The sequence below is a fragment of the Rhinolophus hipposideros genome (genome assembly GCF_964194185.1).
Source record: "Rhinolophus hipposideros genome assembly, chromosome: 26".
NCBI classification, from domain to species: Eukaryota; Metazoa; Chordata; class Mammalia; order Chiroptera; family Rhinolophidae; genus Rhinolophus; species Rhinolophus hipposideros.
Window position 1 is genome coordinate 19031052 of NC_138072.1, and position 16981 is coordinate 19048032.

The 16981-nt window shown below is 35.8% G+C and overlaps 1 protein-coding gene across 11 annotated transcripts in view; it reads left to right on the top strand.

Annotated features, from left to right (window-relative positions):
* Positions 1-16981, top strand: part of RGS7 (regulator of G protein signaling 7) — a 433144-nt gene that overhangs the window by 403609 nt on the left and 12554 nt on the right. For 6 of the 11 annotated variants that reach the window (XM_081039368.1, XM_081039359.1, XM_081039363.1 and 3 more), the window contains 5 exons: positions 172-282; positions 1495-1620; positions 6220-6406; positions 9254-9343; positions 11498-11578. In XM_081039368.1, coding sequence (XP_080895494.1) covers positions 172-282; positions 1495-1620; positions 6220-6406; positions 9254-9343; positions 11498-11572 — 589 coding nt within the window. In that variant the 3' untranslated portion in view covers positions 11573-11578. The remainder of the gene's footprint in view (positions 1-171; positions 283-1494; positions 1621-6219; positions 6407-9253; positions 9344-11497; positions 11579-16981) is intronic. The other 5 variants (XM_081039369.1, XM_081039362.1, XM_081039364.1 and 2 more) reach the window with 1 other exon arrangement.

A 16981-nucleotide genomic window follows, 5' to 3' on the forward strand; every position in this document is an offset into this window, starting at 1 on the left:
GTCTCCCAAGAAGCACAAGACATTATTGACATGTGAAAACTGCCATTGGATTTCATTCTATAAGCAAACAAGGATTCCTTGGCTGATAGTTTTGTATTGTGTCCCTTACTTTGGGCTGGATATAACCTTAACCAGAAAACTAAGGAAAATGGAACTGTTTCTTCTCTCTAGTCTGCTAAGTTACACGGAACAGTATTTAGAATATGACCCGTTTCTTGTGCCACCTGACCCTTCTAACCCATGGCTATCTGATGATACTACTTTCTGGGAACTTGAAGCAAGGTAAGTGGCATTTTTTCTCCCCTTTGAATATTTTACTTATTTCAGGGTCAGGGTGAAATGGGAAGACTACTACAGCTGAGTAATCATTAAGGTGATTTTGCTGTGTCTCATAATAAAGTTTGTATTCAAAGTAATGGTTTTTGAACCTTAGATATTTGTACTTGTATGAATATTTGCATTTCCTGAAAAACTGGCACAAAATTACAGATGTAAGTCTTTTAAGATAAACTAATTAGAGCTGGCATTTTCAGTTCTTTACATTTAGGTCATTGTTGTTAGCTTCCTTGAAAATCACACATAGTCACAAAGGCCTATGCATTCAAGTAAAATGGATGCTAAATCCATACTTTCTGAAGCCCAGTCCAAGTATGCGATTATACATTCCATTTTAAGACAAAATGGGCTTACCGTAAACACTCTAAGAAAAACTGACAAGAGACTGACTTCTTCAGAAAACCCAAGCACACTGTAAGACTCCCCGGTTTCTTTCATGAGGTAGAGAAATTTATATTGTCAGTCTTGACAGAGTCAAACAGATCATTGCCTATCACTCTACAGCGTGATAGCCTGTGATCTGTGGCACTGCTCTAGGTTGGATTTATGGACCTTCTCTTTGTTTTGTTTCCACCCAGTGGTTCTGAAATGCTTGACAAGTACACGGCTGTTTATCCATGAGTTCTAGATGTGGATGCTGGAACCCCAAAATATTGTTACTCTGTCAGGATTAGGACACACATTTCATTGACAGGAGAGTCATAAACTAGGATTAGGCCTTTTGGTTCCCAAGCATTTTCTTCCAGTGACACTGCATTGTGTGGTGGCTAAGAAATTGGGCTCTGGGGTCAGAATGTCTGCAATATTACCTCTTATTACCTGTCTGACACTGGCAAGTTATAACCCTCATTTGTGCCTGGATTTCTTCATCTATAAAATGAGAATTATAATAGTACCTACCTCAGAAAGTTGCTGAAAAAAACTAAGGAAGTCCATCTAGAGCACTTTGTACCTAAATGCTCAATAAACATTAGACTTTATTATTGATGCCTAACTTATACCTCACTATAATTTCATGCAGAGTCATCAATCAGATTGTTTTTCCTGAAAGTTAAAGATGGGATCTTAAAGGTATATATGATTCTTAGGGGAAATGTAATAGCTGAAAATAGGGCTTGTAATGAAAGGGATGTATTTGTTTTGTTTTATCTCCTATAGCAAAGAACCAAGCCAGCAGAGGGTAAAACGATGGGGTTTTGGCATGGATGAAGCACTGAAAGACCCAGTTGGGAGAGAACAGTTTCTTAAATTTCTAGAGTCAGAATTCAGCTCAGAAAACTTAAGGTAAGACATGTTCTGTAGATCTTATGCTATAAACCAGAGGTACCTACCTGTAATATGTCTGGTTATTTAAGATTTAATAGACTTATTACTCTCCCACCAACATCATGATGACAATATGAACCCACTGAATTTTTGCCACTTGATGGAGGAAAGAAAAAGGGTAACTAAGGCAAAGTCAGTCCAACCTTATAAATTCCTTGTAATGGTTTATTTTTACGGTGTCTCCTGATCTATTTATTACACAAATTTGGTTCATTTGAAATGGACTCCATAAAGAAGTGTTAATACCTAGACTAATGTTTGGCAAAGTGGAAAATAACCAATAATATTTGTGTAGTTAAATTAAAATCTCACCGATTTATCAATATTGGTCTTCTCTGCACATCATTTCCCAAGTAAGAGGTAGAAAAAGAGATGGGGTGCCTGTATCAAGTAACTTGAGGCAAAACTATGGGGGCAGCTCATTTACTTTGCACATTAAAATACAGCCAGCCTCAGGGCAATTGAGAGCAACACTACATTAAGCTGTCAGTGAGAAGGGGTAGGCATTCGCCCATCTGTTGTAAACATCATCCTTACATATTGTTGAAATTTTTCTAACTTGAAAGACACCTGGAAATTAAATTTTTTAATGTGAGACACTGAAATATATTTTAATGGCTCTGTTTAAGATCCCTGAAGTGAGTGATAACTTTCCACTACATGAAACTGTTTTTCCATGAGCTGTTTCATTCATTATTCTTTTGAAACATGATACCCTAATTTACTTACCCATGACATATGCAGTCCTGTGAAATTCATTTACGGAAAGGTCTCAGTATTCATTTATTTTCATTGGAACTAAGCAGTGCCAGGCATTGTCACATTCTTTTCAGGGGATTTAGCAGATACCAATAACAAAACATTTGGAAAAATGTAGGCCTTTGACAGATGTCCCATGGATTAAGCATGATGACCACAGAATATAATCACATTTGTGTGCTCATCATGGATTGTTGGGATGCAACTTCCTATTTTCTTTCAAGTTTATGAGAACCCTTCTCAAGTTTATGAGATCAACAGTTGCTAAGAATTTTTATTGGGCCTATTAAGTAACATTTGATATAATAAGGTCACATCATCAATTACTGAGTACAAGAATGTATGAAAATATAGCAGAGGTAAAGGATATTTTTAGCATTTTAATGGATGGAGAAGTAGAGTTTCCTCTAATTCTCTAAGTTTTGGGGGGAAAAATGCTGACGTTATGGGTATCTTGATGAAGAAATAAACAAGTAATGAGCCTCACCAGTATCACCGAAATAAATAAAAATGGTTCCTGATCTCATTAAAATTACAGCCTACTGGTAGATATGGAGAAGAAAACAGATCATAGCCCAAAGTGATGGGTGTTTAGATTAGAGAAGGACAGAGGGATAGCTAACCCAGAGTTGGGGATCATCAAAGCCATCCTTTGATGATGGGGAAATGGCCTCTAGGCTGTGATCTGGATGACAGGAGGTAACCAGGCAAAAAAGGAAGAAGGAAGAAGCTTTGGGACAACAGGAATGGCATATGTAAACTTTGTTTCATGAATTAATTGAATCACTGCTGATTCCTTAGTTCAAGCTTTAACTATTTTTAATCTCAATAATTCTATACCACACTGGGTTCCCTGCTAAGTAATTACATATAAAAATATTATATATTTTGTATCTATATGTATATATATATATACATATATATATATATTTGTGTGTGTCTAACATATGCCTGTTATATTTCCCTACTAAATTTATATAGATATATGATGATAGATATCTATATAGATAGATGATAGATAGATAGATAGATAGATAGATAGATAGATAGATAGATAGATAGATAGATGATAAATAGATAGAGATGAAATTGTTGAACACCTACTATATGCCATAATATGCTTTCTACCACGCTACTTTTGTAAGTATGCCTGTGGTATTTTCACACATACACCCATCACAACAAAAAAAAATGAAATTTCAGTATTCTCACTCCATTGTACAGAGAAGCAAAACATGTTTGGGGGAGGTTGATTTAAACATGTTATTCAAGTAAGATTGCAATAATTGCACCCTAGGCTTTCTATAAACCAATACTAAGTTACTATCCACTGCTCCCCAAATCTGAGCCCCCCTGCTCATGCCTCAGTGTCTGGTGCCACAGCCTGAGGGAGACAAAATGGTTCAGTAAACTGACAGGGCTAACTGCACTTAAATCAGTCTCAGTGCGTCTTATCTAAGCCACATACCACTAAGCACCTGTTATTTATGGAAGTGTGGCCTACATATGAGCATTTACCTCAAGTATTAGCACATAAAAAAAAGCCCAGAAATACTGCTTTTCCTCAGATGCAACCTATGCTCTCCTTGGGTCTCTGTTTTGCTCCTTCCTTTTTTAAGTTGAAGTACGTAGCATAGAGTAAATATTAAGTAACTGTGGTAACATGAGTTTTATTTTTGAGCTCCTGAAAATGTATCATGCACTTCAAAAGTGCCCTTTACATAATTTATCCTATGTAATCACACGGAACCATGCTGAGATCGGCATTATCACCCCCTTTTACTGTTGAAGAAATCGAGGCTCAAAGACAGTAAAATGCTTGCTTATATTCCAACTACTATTTAACACAGAGAGTGCCCTTTCCATTCTGCTAAGTCATTACGATGATTACAGCAGTAACGCTGAGGGTAAATGAGGCAATCATACACTTAGGGAGACATTCGAGGGAGTGGTTATGAGCACATCATCTGCTGCAAATTATCTGGGGGCAAACCCAGCTAGGTCACTCATGCTGAGCAACCTTAAATAAGTGACCTTGTCTTCATATGCTCCGTGTCCTCTTCTCTGAAGTGGGGGGGAATAGTGGCACATCCTCTAGAGAGTTGTGGGGACTGCGTGAGTTCACGTAGTTATGTCACAGAGAATAGCATCTGCACCTACACCTCAGTGTAGGTGCTGTCATTCTTACCTCTTCAACCCTTTGGTGTTTTATCCGTATGTCCAAGTCCATTTAAGATGTCACCGCGTCTGTAACAGTTTCCTAGAACTCCCTTTTACAGCCCAGTGCTCGCCCAGCAGGGGGACTCCTTCCTGCCCCGCTTCCCAGACTGTACCCTGAGAGCCTGTCATGTACTTCCTGGTACTGACGCCACCTGAACAGTTACTTTTTTCTCTACGAGTTCTTTGAGGACGGATTCTTTCTCTTGATGTGTGCCCGGTGTGCTGGAAAGAACTCGAATGAGCCTTGGTTATAACACTTATGCTCCCTCAGTTTGCATATTCCTGTTCCACTGCAGTGCTGAGGTCTGTATTTTAGGAGGAAATGATCTCAAGCCTTCCCTTCTGAAAACAAAAGTGGGAGTTTCATGTTTAAGGCATTGTCTAAATGGCAGTATCTACTGTTACCTGGGAAAAATGAGACCTCGAAACTGGAAAGTCACTAGAATGGGTAGTATTTGGTATTCTAATTCTAGCACAGCTGCTTATTTCTGACTTTTCATTAATGCCCACATTAAAACTTAACAGTTATGAAGGGACTGCTCATGACCTTGTCTTAAGACTATACCTAGAGTGGCCTTTGTCCCTCTGTCTTTCCATCTCATGGTCACACCTACCACTAGGGTGATGGCAGTTCCTGTTGAGGATAACACAGACCTTGTAGTTCCTCTTTCAAGTATATTTTATATTAACAAATTATGACATACATATTCATCTGATTATCTTTATTTCTAGATCGAATGAAAAAGATATAGAGAAAATTTCAAGAGATAAGACCCTTTTATACAACGTGACCCTTATTTTTGGACTTTTCTATTTGCTCTTATCAATCCAAACATATTTCTTTCCTTGTACAATATGTATTCTATAAAGAAGTATATAAAATATATTTCTATATTTAGAAGTAAGTCAATATGTATTTATTTTTTCCAGAGCTCGCAAAGTGCCATGAAACCTCTGCAAATTTAAGCCTTTTAAACAATTGCATGTGAAAGCTTACTGCTTCTGTCATTCCATAACTCTGAATTAAATAGTCTAAAATTAGTTACTTGCCCTGATTTCTCGAGGTAGGGCCTGTTCTGATCTTTGTCCAGACCTCTTTTAATTCCAGTAAAGCTTCACTTTAATTCCCTTGCCAGGTAGAGCAGAAAATCCTCTTCGAACTAACCCTCATTGCTCAAATGGATGAAAGAGACAAAGAATGCAGTGTAATGCACATGTTATCCCCCAATCGTATGCTGTGTGTCACCCACCCAAACTTCCCTTCCTCCCTAATAAATGGTTCTTTCTTATGACTGCTTTGCTTCAGTACAATTAAGGTCGCATAGAATCAGGGCTCTGGCAGATATGCTTTTAACATCAAACACTTAAAAGAGATTGTTTTCTGAAGGTAACATTGAAAACAATAAAAAATGTTAAACCTTTGAATACAACTAATAAAAAAACTCAGTAAAGGCCTGCTATAGGAAGCCTTCAGAGTGAGTTCATTATCATGCATCTTTGTGAATTGTAAGATCACTCAATGTTGTACGAATTTTCAGACAGATGTTGGAGTAACTGCTGGTGTCACATTTTGCATAGGTTCTGGCTAGCAGTGGAGGACCTGAAAAAAAGACCTATTAGAGAAGTCCCTTCCCGAGTGCAGGAAATATGGCAAGAATTTCTGGCTCCAGGAGCCCCAAGTGCCATTAACTTGGATTCTAAGAGCTATGACAAAACCACCCAGAATGTGAAGGAGCCTGGACGGTACACATTCGAAGATGCTCAGGTTGGTACAGGGGTGAGACACACATTACGTCACAAATATGCTCCTGAGAACTTGACAGCTGAGATACTTTCATTTTATTTCCATTCTAATGGACAGCTATGTCTAATACCAGGGGTGCCAAAAAAATGTACCCACATTACTTGTCTTCATCTTTTAGTATCAGTATATACGGAGTATTACAATTTTAATACAGTTTTTTTTTCTTTCTTAAAATGTGTATACATTTTTTGGCACCCTCTGTATTTCAGTGTAGGTAATTGTATGTAAAAGAGCTCTAATTGATCTGGAAAAGAACAGTGACACTTTAGAGTACCGTGTTTTTAAAGCCTAGGAATGTTTTGTAAATGTGTGTGTTTTTGTGTGAAAATTTGTTGAAGGGTAGTACTTGAAACATTTGAAAACTTTTAGTTTATTTTCTACTCTGTTTGTCACCCAATATGTGAGTAAGCATTTATCTAATGATGGCCCCACCTCAGTAACACATACTTGCAATTTTTAAAGTGTCTTCCCATATGGAGGTTCTAACATTCTGACATTGCTAAAGTATTCAATATTACAAATAGTCAGAAGTAAACTAAATTAGCGTAAAGTTAAGTCAAACTCAAACCAGTTTGCTCTGATGATAAAATTAAATACTTAAGCACTTATTCAAGCACTTATTATTTTTCTAAGAAAAAATTTTAGTCTGCAAAAAGAAAGGAAAAGGACATTGATATTAAGATATTAACTTCCTAAGACAAATTTTCAGTATTTTTTCTCCAACTGGATGTAATTGCCTCGTTAGGAACAATTTGAATCTTCACTTTCTCTAAAAAAATATTATTATGCTCAAGAAGAAAAATAAACTTGTAGTGAGAGGATATTATTTCCTAACGATGTGTTGGAATTGGCTTTTAAATCAGAATATATGTACTTCATAATTTCTTAAATAATTTTGAGAAAAGAATATTAACTCTCCAAGGTATCTTGTATTTTAAACAACAGTGTTATTAAAATAAAATATAGAAGATGAAGAATGAGATACACAAATGCCCTTTTTAGTCTCAATAGAAAACATATTTTTCCTTGGCTTTGGTTTAAGGAAACAAGCCACTGTGTAGAAAACTAACACAGGTTCAAACAGCTCACCAAATGCCCATTCTCCTTAGCTCTGCCATCGTCTTTTGTATGAAAGAGAGAGCAGGATAAAAATTCTGGCCATATTGGTTACTCCTCTGTTTATTTATTTTTCTTTCACTTCAAGATAAAATTTCAAACATTTTTCTAGAGCCAACAATGTGTAAAATGTTGGGAATGAGCTTCCTGACCTGAAGCTTCTCTTTCAATTAAGCTCAGATGTTTAACTCCAATTTATTTGTGTTGTGTTTTTTTTTACCCTATCTTCAAATATATTATAGAAATTCCTTGCCATCGTTTGAGAAGAGACACAATGTATGGTTAATAAAGCAGATTTGGGACCTAAGTGGCCTGGATTCTTATCTGAGCTCTGCTCTGTGACCTCTTGCAAGTACTTCACTTCTCTGTGTCTCAGTTTCTTCATATTTAAAATGGATATGAGAATAGTTACTAACCTTGTGGAAGTTTTGTGATGATTAAATGTACTAATATAGGCATGCACTTAGAAGTGTGCCTGGATACTCAAGTCTATTTCAGCACTTACTATGCACAGCCCCACATTCTTCAATACACTGAGCTTCCTTTATTCCTCACAGCAACCCTACTTTATACATTAGAAAATTAAGGCTCACAAATGTGAACCAAGTGGTCTCAACTTGTACTTTATAACTGATAGACCTTGAGCAAGCTATTATCTGGATCCCAGAGTACTTGACTCTAAAGCAAGAAACTGCTCTACTTTTCTGATCTCTGTTTGATCAGTTCCAAATTATCATACTCTTGGAGATGAAACATGGACTAGGTATTGAGACTTAATCTTGAATGTTTTGAAGTGTATTCAGAATAACTCCAAATTATTGTGGGTGTGAACCCAAGTCATTTCTAAAAATATAAATTTTCTCTAAAAAAGTAGAGATTGGAACATCCAGATACTCTCCGACAGTGCAAAACTCTACTGCTCACTGCTATTTAACTAGACTGGAAAGACCAAGGAGCATTTACATTCCCTTGAGCTGTAAACCAGAGAAGCTCCCTAAATTGGGCCAACAATACTGAATTGGATAAACACATTTTTTTCTTGACATCTTTTCCACCAATATTTATCAAATATAGAACATTCCAGGCTAATTAGGATTAAATTATTATTTACCTAATTTGTCACCAAATGAATTAAAAAAAGCACAAATTGGGAGACATAGCCAATAAATATCACAAAATTGATTTTTGGACTTGTGCTCTGGCTCAAAGTGATGTGGATGACCATTTTCCATATAATTTGCCCCATAGAGAGATCGGCACACCATATGGGCAGTCTGCACCTTCCAAGGACATGTGATGCCAAAGGCATCTAGGAGAATTACTCAGTCACATCATTCACTTTTTGCCTGAAGTAATTTTAAGAGATAGCAGATTCATTTATATTCTCAAATGATATGTAAATCAACAACTTAATTTGAAATCACTTTATGACATTCTGTTAACCAAAGTCCATTTTTTTAAACAACTGGATATGATTTACCTTCTTTGTAGCTCCTAAACCAGTTTAATCCTTGATTCATGAATAAACTAATAAATGTGAAGTTCTGGACACAAAAGCTATTCTACCAACATCATTATTATTATTTCTAGCTCCTTCCAGATTTTTTTTTTGAACAGTATATTGTATTCTTATCACAGTATCTGATTTTTTTCTGAGAAATAATAAACACCTCAACCATTATTTCTTTTTAGGAGCACATTTATAAATTGATGAAAAGTGATTCATACCCACGTTTTATAAGATCCAGTGCCTATCAGGAGCTTCTACAGGCAAAGAAAAAGGTATTGGTTCTCTGTGACCTTTGATGTTGTTCTCAGTCATAATTATTTGGAATAGTTACCTCCCCGGGGCCCAGGGTATTGGACAAATGGTAAGTGAACACACTCCGAAACCCTCCCCCAAACCTTTGCATTTTATGAGTCATTTAAGTTGTTTGTGTTTCTGTTTGTCGATTGCTTATTTCTTTTTTGATTGTTTCTGTCGATGTTCATGCTTTATGAACCTTTTTAGAAGTTCTTTTCATGTTTCATGCTAGTCTTCTATATGCCACGTTCAAGGAAATCAAAAATTACAATGAAAAAAGAAAAAGAATAATATCATTAAGTAAAATACTTAAAGAGGGTTTTTTTGTCCAGTAAACTAGAATGTGTGTTTTGGGTGACATACGCCATAACTGAAAATACTCATTTTTTTTCAAGGAGAGTTGGCAAGTGCAGTATTGTTTGTTTCTAAATATTTTTTACTTGATATATGTCCTGAGTCCCTTGGTATCCCCATAATAAATTTCACACACTAAGGTGGTAGCCAAGAATATTTTAGCAGAGTTGCAGTAGGCTTCATTATTCACTTAATGTTTATAATCAAAGTCTCTTTGTCAGTAGCACCTTATGTCATCAATATAACAAACAGGGTATGGAAAATCTGGATATAAACATCAACGTTACTCACTATTTCTTGATGTTAAAAGCCTTTGTAACTTCTTGAAATTCTGAGCTGAAATTGTAGTTTTGTATAATTCATGATCATCATTTAGGCTAACGGGATTTTACAACTGTGCATTCATTGCCTTTACAACTGGAAATAGATACTCTGTAGATACAGTGTCCAATACTGTAGCCACTAACAAGGGGTTATTTAAACTTAAATTAATTAAGATTACATAAGATTCTAGTGAAATTTGAAATTCTCAGTGGTCAGAGCCAAAGACTTCTGAAATGTTAGACAGCATAGAATGAAATTTCTATCCTTTCAGAAAGTTCTTTTGTATAGCAATGTTTTACAAAATTAATAGTTATCAACAAAATCCAGGCCTGGATATTTAGACTGAAAATATCAGCATAAAACCTTCACATATCTACTTCATTTTGGTGTTGATTCATTTTGCTTGAAACCATACCATTTTGTTTGCACAAGAAGAGTTTTGGTGTTAAAAATAAAATCTCTAATAAAAAGAGAGCCCATGTCCTGTGACAGGAGGCTTTCCTTGGTGGTTCTCCAAGCCCAGGCTCTGTGATTTAGAACATGATCTGATGTTGCATCATTTCATCATCCTGTCTTTTTCTGCTCTGTTTTCCTTGCTTCCTTTTTTTTTCCTTTTTCTTTTATGTTCCCTATTTCCCTTTGCCCCACCCCACCCCACACATGTAAGTCGGAACACTCAATGGATCGGAGAACATCCTTTGAGAAATTTGCACAGAACGTGGTAAGTTCTAGTTTTTGAGGAATAACAAATCATTAAGTTCAGTTAAGAGATTTTCTCAATTTCTAACCCTTCGCCTACCTTGAATCCTTTGCGGTAGCAACAAAGGTATTGCCTTTATGTAAATTCAGAACTCCGTTCCTCCTTATCTTTCTGTCTCAGCCCTTTCTAGAGTGGATAAAGATGTCATGCATAAAAACTACATGTATTAAACTAAGGTTTGGAAAGAAGTGTATATTATAATACATACAGTGAAATAATTATTTTTTTATATTTTTATTTTTATTCAATGTATCCCTTTCTTTATTAAAGATAGTTCATGTGTTTCTATGCTCTTTCCCGTAGCTCTTCCTAAGGCTTAAAAGATTAAGAGCAATGAGGGTTCTGTGCTTTCTCCTTCTGCTCGGAGAAAATGACCTAGGAAGCAGGTTAAAGCCAGAGACTTGGTATGAATCGTGGTGGGGGACAAGATATGCCCCACCAAAAACCCACTACCATGCCTCTTTTAGTCTTCAGGAACTGTTTCAGGAAGCTGTTAAAAATTGTTGCATAAATCATTCAGGCAACGGGTCGTTTTTCTACCACTGTTTTCTTAGTATCGTGCCATGTGTTTTGGTGATATATTTGTTTGTGGGATTCTCTCTTCTTGAATTTTTTTGGTATTGTGCCAGTGCCTTTGGAACTTTCTGACACTGTGTAAGCTCCAACTAAAGCCTTCACACATTTATTTTTATAGGGCAGAAACCTCCCTATTTTCCCATGCCATAAAAACTGTACACCAACCCTGAGGGGCAGCACTAACCTGTTATGAAAAGAGGTAGAAAAATCTTGGTTTCTACTCAGTTTGTCTGCATCGTCTGTTGAGTTGTGTGGTTAGCTCCATGCTGCTGCTGCTGTGTGTGTGTGTGTGTGTGTGCGTGTGTGTGTGTGTGTGTGTGCATACGCGCACGCCCTGTGGCTTTTGCTGTGATGGCTAGTTAAGTGGAGTTGTGTGTGTTAAAATGTAAGCAAATTGAATTCAACAAAGATGTGGTTTTTGTTTTTAGTTTCCGTCAAAGATCTTCGTGGTGGGGAATGTTAATTCTATTTATGAATGGCCAGTTGTGACTGTGTGCAGAGTAGTTGAAAAACTTTAAAAAGCAGTGTATACCTTGAACATTCAATGTGATTACACAAATTAAAGGGATGGAAAATGAAGGACTCTGGGAATTAATCACACTATTAATCAAAATTTTGGCTGGCCCTCTGTGATCTTTAATATAAACATTTCCTAATGATGCCTCATAAGTTACCACGGAAAGATAAAGACAACGTAAAAGAAATGTCTCAAGATTTCAGTGGAGAAAGTGGCAGGGTGCTCTCGGTGTTGTTTAAGAATTGCTTCAAATTCATCCTTTTCTAATATAATGCTGACAGAATATTATTCTTGAGATTGGAATGGAAATTTCTGTGATAGAATTAAAAATAATAATGCAGTGTAAGGAAGATGAAAAGGGGAAGCAAAATGGTTGTCTTTCCTCCAACACCATCCCCAACTCTGACAATTTCCCCAACTCTTAAAATAGTACCATATTGTATGGTTTTTTTGTTTTTTTTAGATTCCACATATAAGGGAAATCACATGGTATTTGTCTTTCTCTGTTTGACTTATCTCACTTAGTGTAATACCCTCTAGGTTCGCTCATGTGGTCACAAATAGAAAGATTTCATTTGTTTAATGCTGAATTATATATACATATATACATATATATGTGTATATATATGCATATATATATATATATATATATATATATATATATATATCCCACATCTTCTTTATCCAATCACCAATCAATAGGCATCTAGGTAGCTTCCATATCTTGGCTGTTGTAAATAATGCAGCAGTGAACATAGGAGTGCATATATCTTTTGAAATTAGTGTTTTCATTTTTAAAGGACTGGAGGGGAATGGGTGGAAAAGGTGAAAGGGAATAAGAGGTACACACTTTCAGTTAAAACATAAGTAAGTCAATGGGATGTAACGTATAGCACAGAGAATAGTCAATACTACCGTGATAACTGTACGGGGACAGATGGTTACTAACTTATTGTGGTGATCACATTGTAAGGTACATAAATGTAGAATCACTCTGTTATACACCTGAAACTAATATACCATTGTATGTCATCTCTAATTTTAAAAAATTGCACCACATTGTCACACACTGCAAACTCCAAGAAGGGATCAATAAGAAATAAGGGGAACAGAAGCTTAATCATGGACACCGTCCATCAAAATTTACACCTCGTGTGCCTACGACATTCCTGACATTGTGCTATGTCTTGGGAACATGTAGATGGTATAGACCGTATTTGCTAAAGTGCTCAATGATATAAAGAAAATGTTATGATGTACAGGAGAAAGATCAACAATTTCTACTAGGTGTTAGGGTAGTGAGGGAGAACGGACAATGTGAGAACTCCCAGAGGAAGTTACATTTTGTAACTGGGTAAATAGGATTTCACTAGGGCAAGATGGTCAATCATCATTTGAAGGAGAGGGGGGAAAGGCTGGAATTACTGAAGAAAGACAAGTTGAGTAACTGATACACATACGTACTGGGGGGGGGGTGCCAAAAAAATGTATATACATGGCTTGTAGTCATCTTTTGTTATTAGTATACATCAAGAATTACAATTTTAGTAGTTTTTTTTCTTTCTTAAAGTGTGTATACATATTTTTGGCACCTTCTATATATACACACAACATACTAATTTTCATATATAACCTTCAGATGTAATTGTTTAGGGTTAATTCTTTATCATCCAGGAAAAGTAATAATTTTTATTAAATATTTTGTTTGGGTGGTACTCTAAATGGAGTTAGGAAATTAGGAAGGCTCTCTGATTTCCTCAGTAGATTACAAATGATTATATTTATTTTATTAGTCATGAGAAGTAAATTTCTATCTGGAAAATTATGTATATACAAAAATAAAAATGGGTGTAGTATATACTTCATTAAATCTTATGGTGGTTAGTTTCCATCAAATTTCACTTTGATTCTCATTTCTTATTTTTCCTTGTTTCAGTGTTTCTACACGTTATGATTACTTTTAGGGTTAGCAGTTGTGTTAGGCATCCTAAGTACTTACATAACAAATTTTATGGGATACCTTTATAGGATCAATAAAGTAATTTAACACAAGGTAAAGAATTTTATTATAATCATATAGACATAATGGAGGAAAGAGGGAGTTTAAATCAACATTTTAACGGAGTCCCATGTGCAGGTTGTTCTGGTACAGACAGGGAGACTATAACATGGACAGTAACCAAGAAAGAAATAGAATAGGGAAAATGTAGGTCAACCAGTGTGTAGACTATGAAAGGGACTGGAAAAAGTAAGATGACAACACTAATAACTTGCAGTCATTGAGTGTCTGCTGTGTACCAGGCCCTGCGTTAGACACTTTATATTATCTGTTTTAATTTAATCTGACCCTGCAAATCAGGTATTATTATATTCATTATTCTACCCATTTTACAGGTGAGAAATCTGAAGAGTCAGAGGTGATACATAATTTTCCCAGAATCACACCATTTATTAGAGAGATGACACTGACTGAAGTTATTTTGTTCCCAAATTCTTTCTCTTCTCACTGTTCATCTTGCTCCTTGCTATTTTCTCACCTGGTAAAAGATAAATACATCCTGCCACCTGATTATTTCCTCCTCTGGAATCTGAGTCCATTTTTAATTAGTATATATTTGTAGATGTTTATTTACATATTCCAGCATATTTTTATAACCCAGCTTATAAAAATAGCATCACTGTTTTGTTTCACACAAGAGTCAAAATGTTTTGCTAGACAGCTCTTCCCAATACCAGTGGAACTTCTTCTGTTGGTTACTTTGTCACTTTAGAGAATAGTTATAATAAACGCTAACAGTTGCATCACACTTTGCAATGCTCCAAGGACATTCATTCTTTTTTCTTTGTTTTGTTGTTGTTTACATGCACAACAATCTTTGGAGGTGATCCAGCAGGTGTCACCACTCTTTCACACAGGAGCAAACTGAGGAATAATGAGGGGAGGTCACTTCACCAATATCACGATTGTCTAGTGTTAAAATCAGGACTGGAAGGAAAACCTTTGGAAGCAAAGTTTTCCAACTTTAAATCCATTACCCTATCGATGACTCATTTTCTTTTCATTATGCCAACACTAGAGGGATAAGAATAACTTACATTTTTGTGTTATACCTTCACCGTGGCTTGTTGTCTCAAGAAATCTCATTTCCTATGATTTACTCTTTCATTACTTTATTTTCCTTGTCATCAGAGAAGTCTCTTAAGGTGTTTCCAGGGTTGCTATGTTCTCTCATACCTTTAAATGTTATCAGGTTGACTTCATTCTCTTTTGACTAAGTTCATATGCTGTACTGAATGTAAGACTTTTTTTCTTCCTCTATCTCCATCATCAAATCTGACACCATTTCTCCAACCATTAAATTACCATAGCATCTATCCAACACACAAATCTTAAGGGAGAACAGATAGGAAATAAGAGGAAAAACAGGGTAAGAGGATTGATCAATCGCTCCTTCAATCAACAGTCAGAAATCAATGCCAAATGTATTACTTACTTCCTCTCCTTAGTTTGTGAGAAGTAGAAATTAAATCAGCCTGTCTCTGGGTTGGAAAAGTAGAAATGAAAATTAGAGAATGTTAATGTAGAACTCCCAGGAACTCATCTAACTAACCTTTTTAAAGAAAAAAAGAAAATTAACCTATCTCAATAAAATTATCTATATAGCCTTTAAAAGAAACAGCAGAAAAGGTATAATGACCACCTTGAGTATCCCATCCCCTCTGTCTGGTGCACTTGTACTTATGCTAGTGCATTGGGCTTATAAGGAGACTGCAACAAATTACCAGAGGAAGTTGTGGAAACCCTGTGAGAGAATTTTAACAAAAGGACTGAGTCAGCTCTGAAATCAGTTGATCTTTTGGGATCAAGTCTGTATTTAACTCTGTAACTCATTAATATGCATGTTGGTAAGAACACATGTAAATATGAATCCTATTACTTGTTTGGAGTGTTAAAAGTGAGAACCATAGAATTCTTAGTTCTTTTCAAATGTTCTTTTTGGTTAAATCTAATTAAATTCTTTAAGCCCGTTATGGACTTGCTGACTAATACACCTCATGCAGATTTTATATAAGCAGCAAAATGTGGTTAAAAAAAAAAAAGCCCAGGCCTCGAAGCTTGATGTGTTAATATTTAGAATTAAAACCTAGTCCCATGCTTTCTTGCCACATGAATTTTTAGAAATAGGTTAAACTGCTGAACTTCATTTCTTCATCTGCAATCTCTCTATCCAGAAATAGCTCCACTTTGCATATATATATATATATATATGTAAAATGATATTATGCTTTAAATATGCTTTTGAAATATACTTTATTTACTTAAATTGCATCATAAATACCTTCCAGGTCATTTCATGTTTTTCTGTATTATTCTGCTTATTGACTACACAAAGTTCTTCTGATGGATATGTCCATAATGTATTTCCCAGTCCTCTGTTGATGGGCATTTAGGTTATTTATTTATTTATTTATTGCCATTATAGATCAAAGTGTGATAAACGTCCTTAAAGTTAAGCGTTGGCTTTTTCTTGTAATATGTTCATAAAACAATTGAATTGCTTGGTTACATGGAATGAAAAATGATAAAAGCAGGGGTGTCTATCTATTTTCTCTCTCTTATCTTTACTTTTTCTTTAACGCAAGAGCATACCTTAGAGTGAAAATTACTTATTGTAGAAGACAGGAATCAGACTTTGTATTCCTGCTTTCCAAAATCACTTGTGTTACACATTAATAACAGGCCTCCCTTACCAATTGGTCCTCACTCTGTCAAGAACTGCAGTCACTTTCACTGTAGCCTTACACAGTTGTTTCAAAACTATGCATTATTCCCAGTCCCGGGTCAAATGATTGTTTAACTTGGTTTTGATTCAATGCAAAATGTAGCATGAGTTTTCTCTCTATACCCTAACAACCACCGAAATTGTACACTGAAACCACCTTCTCTACGCAGCATAACCTATAAATAATATAGATTCCAGGTTTGGGAAATATCTCCAGACCAGCTCTGGAGCAATGCTAGGAGCAGGGCAATGCAGGGTCAAATCTGCTCATGGGGACCCCTCAGCTACTCGTTTGGGCTGG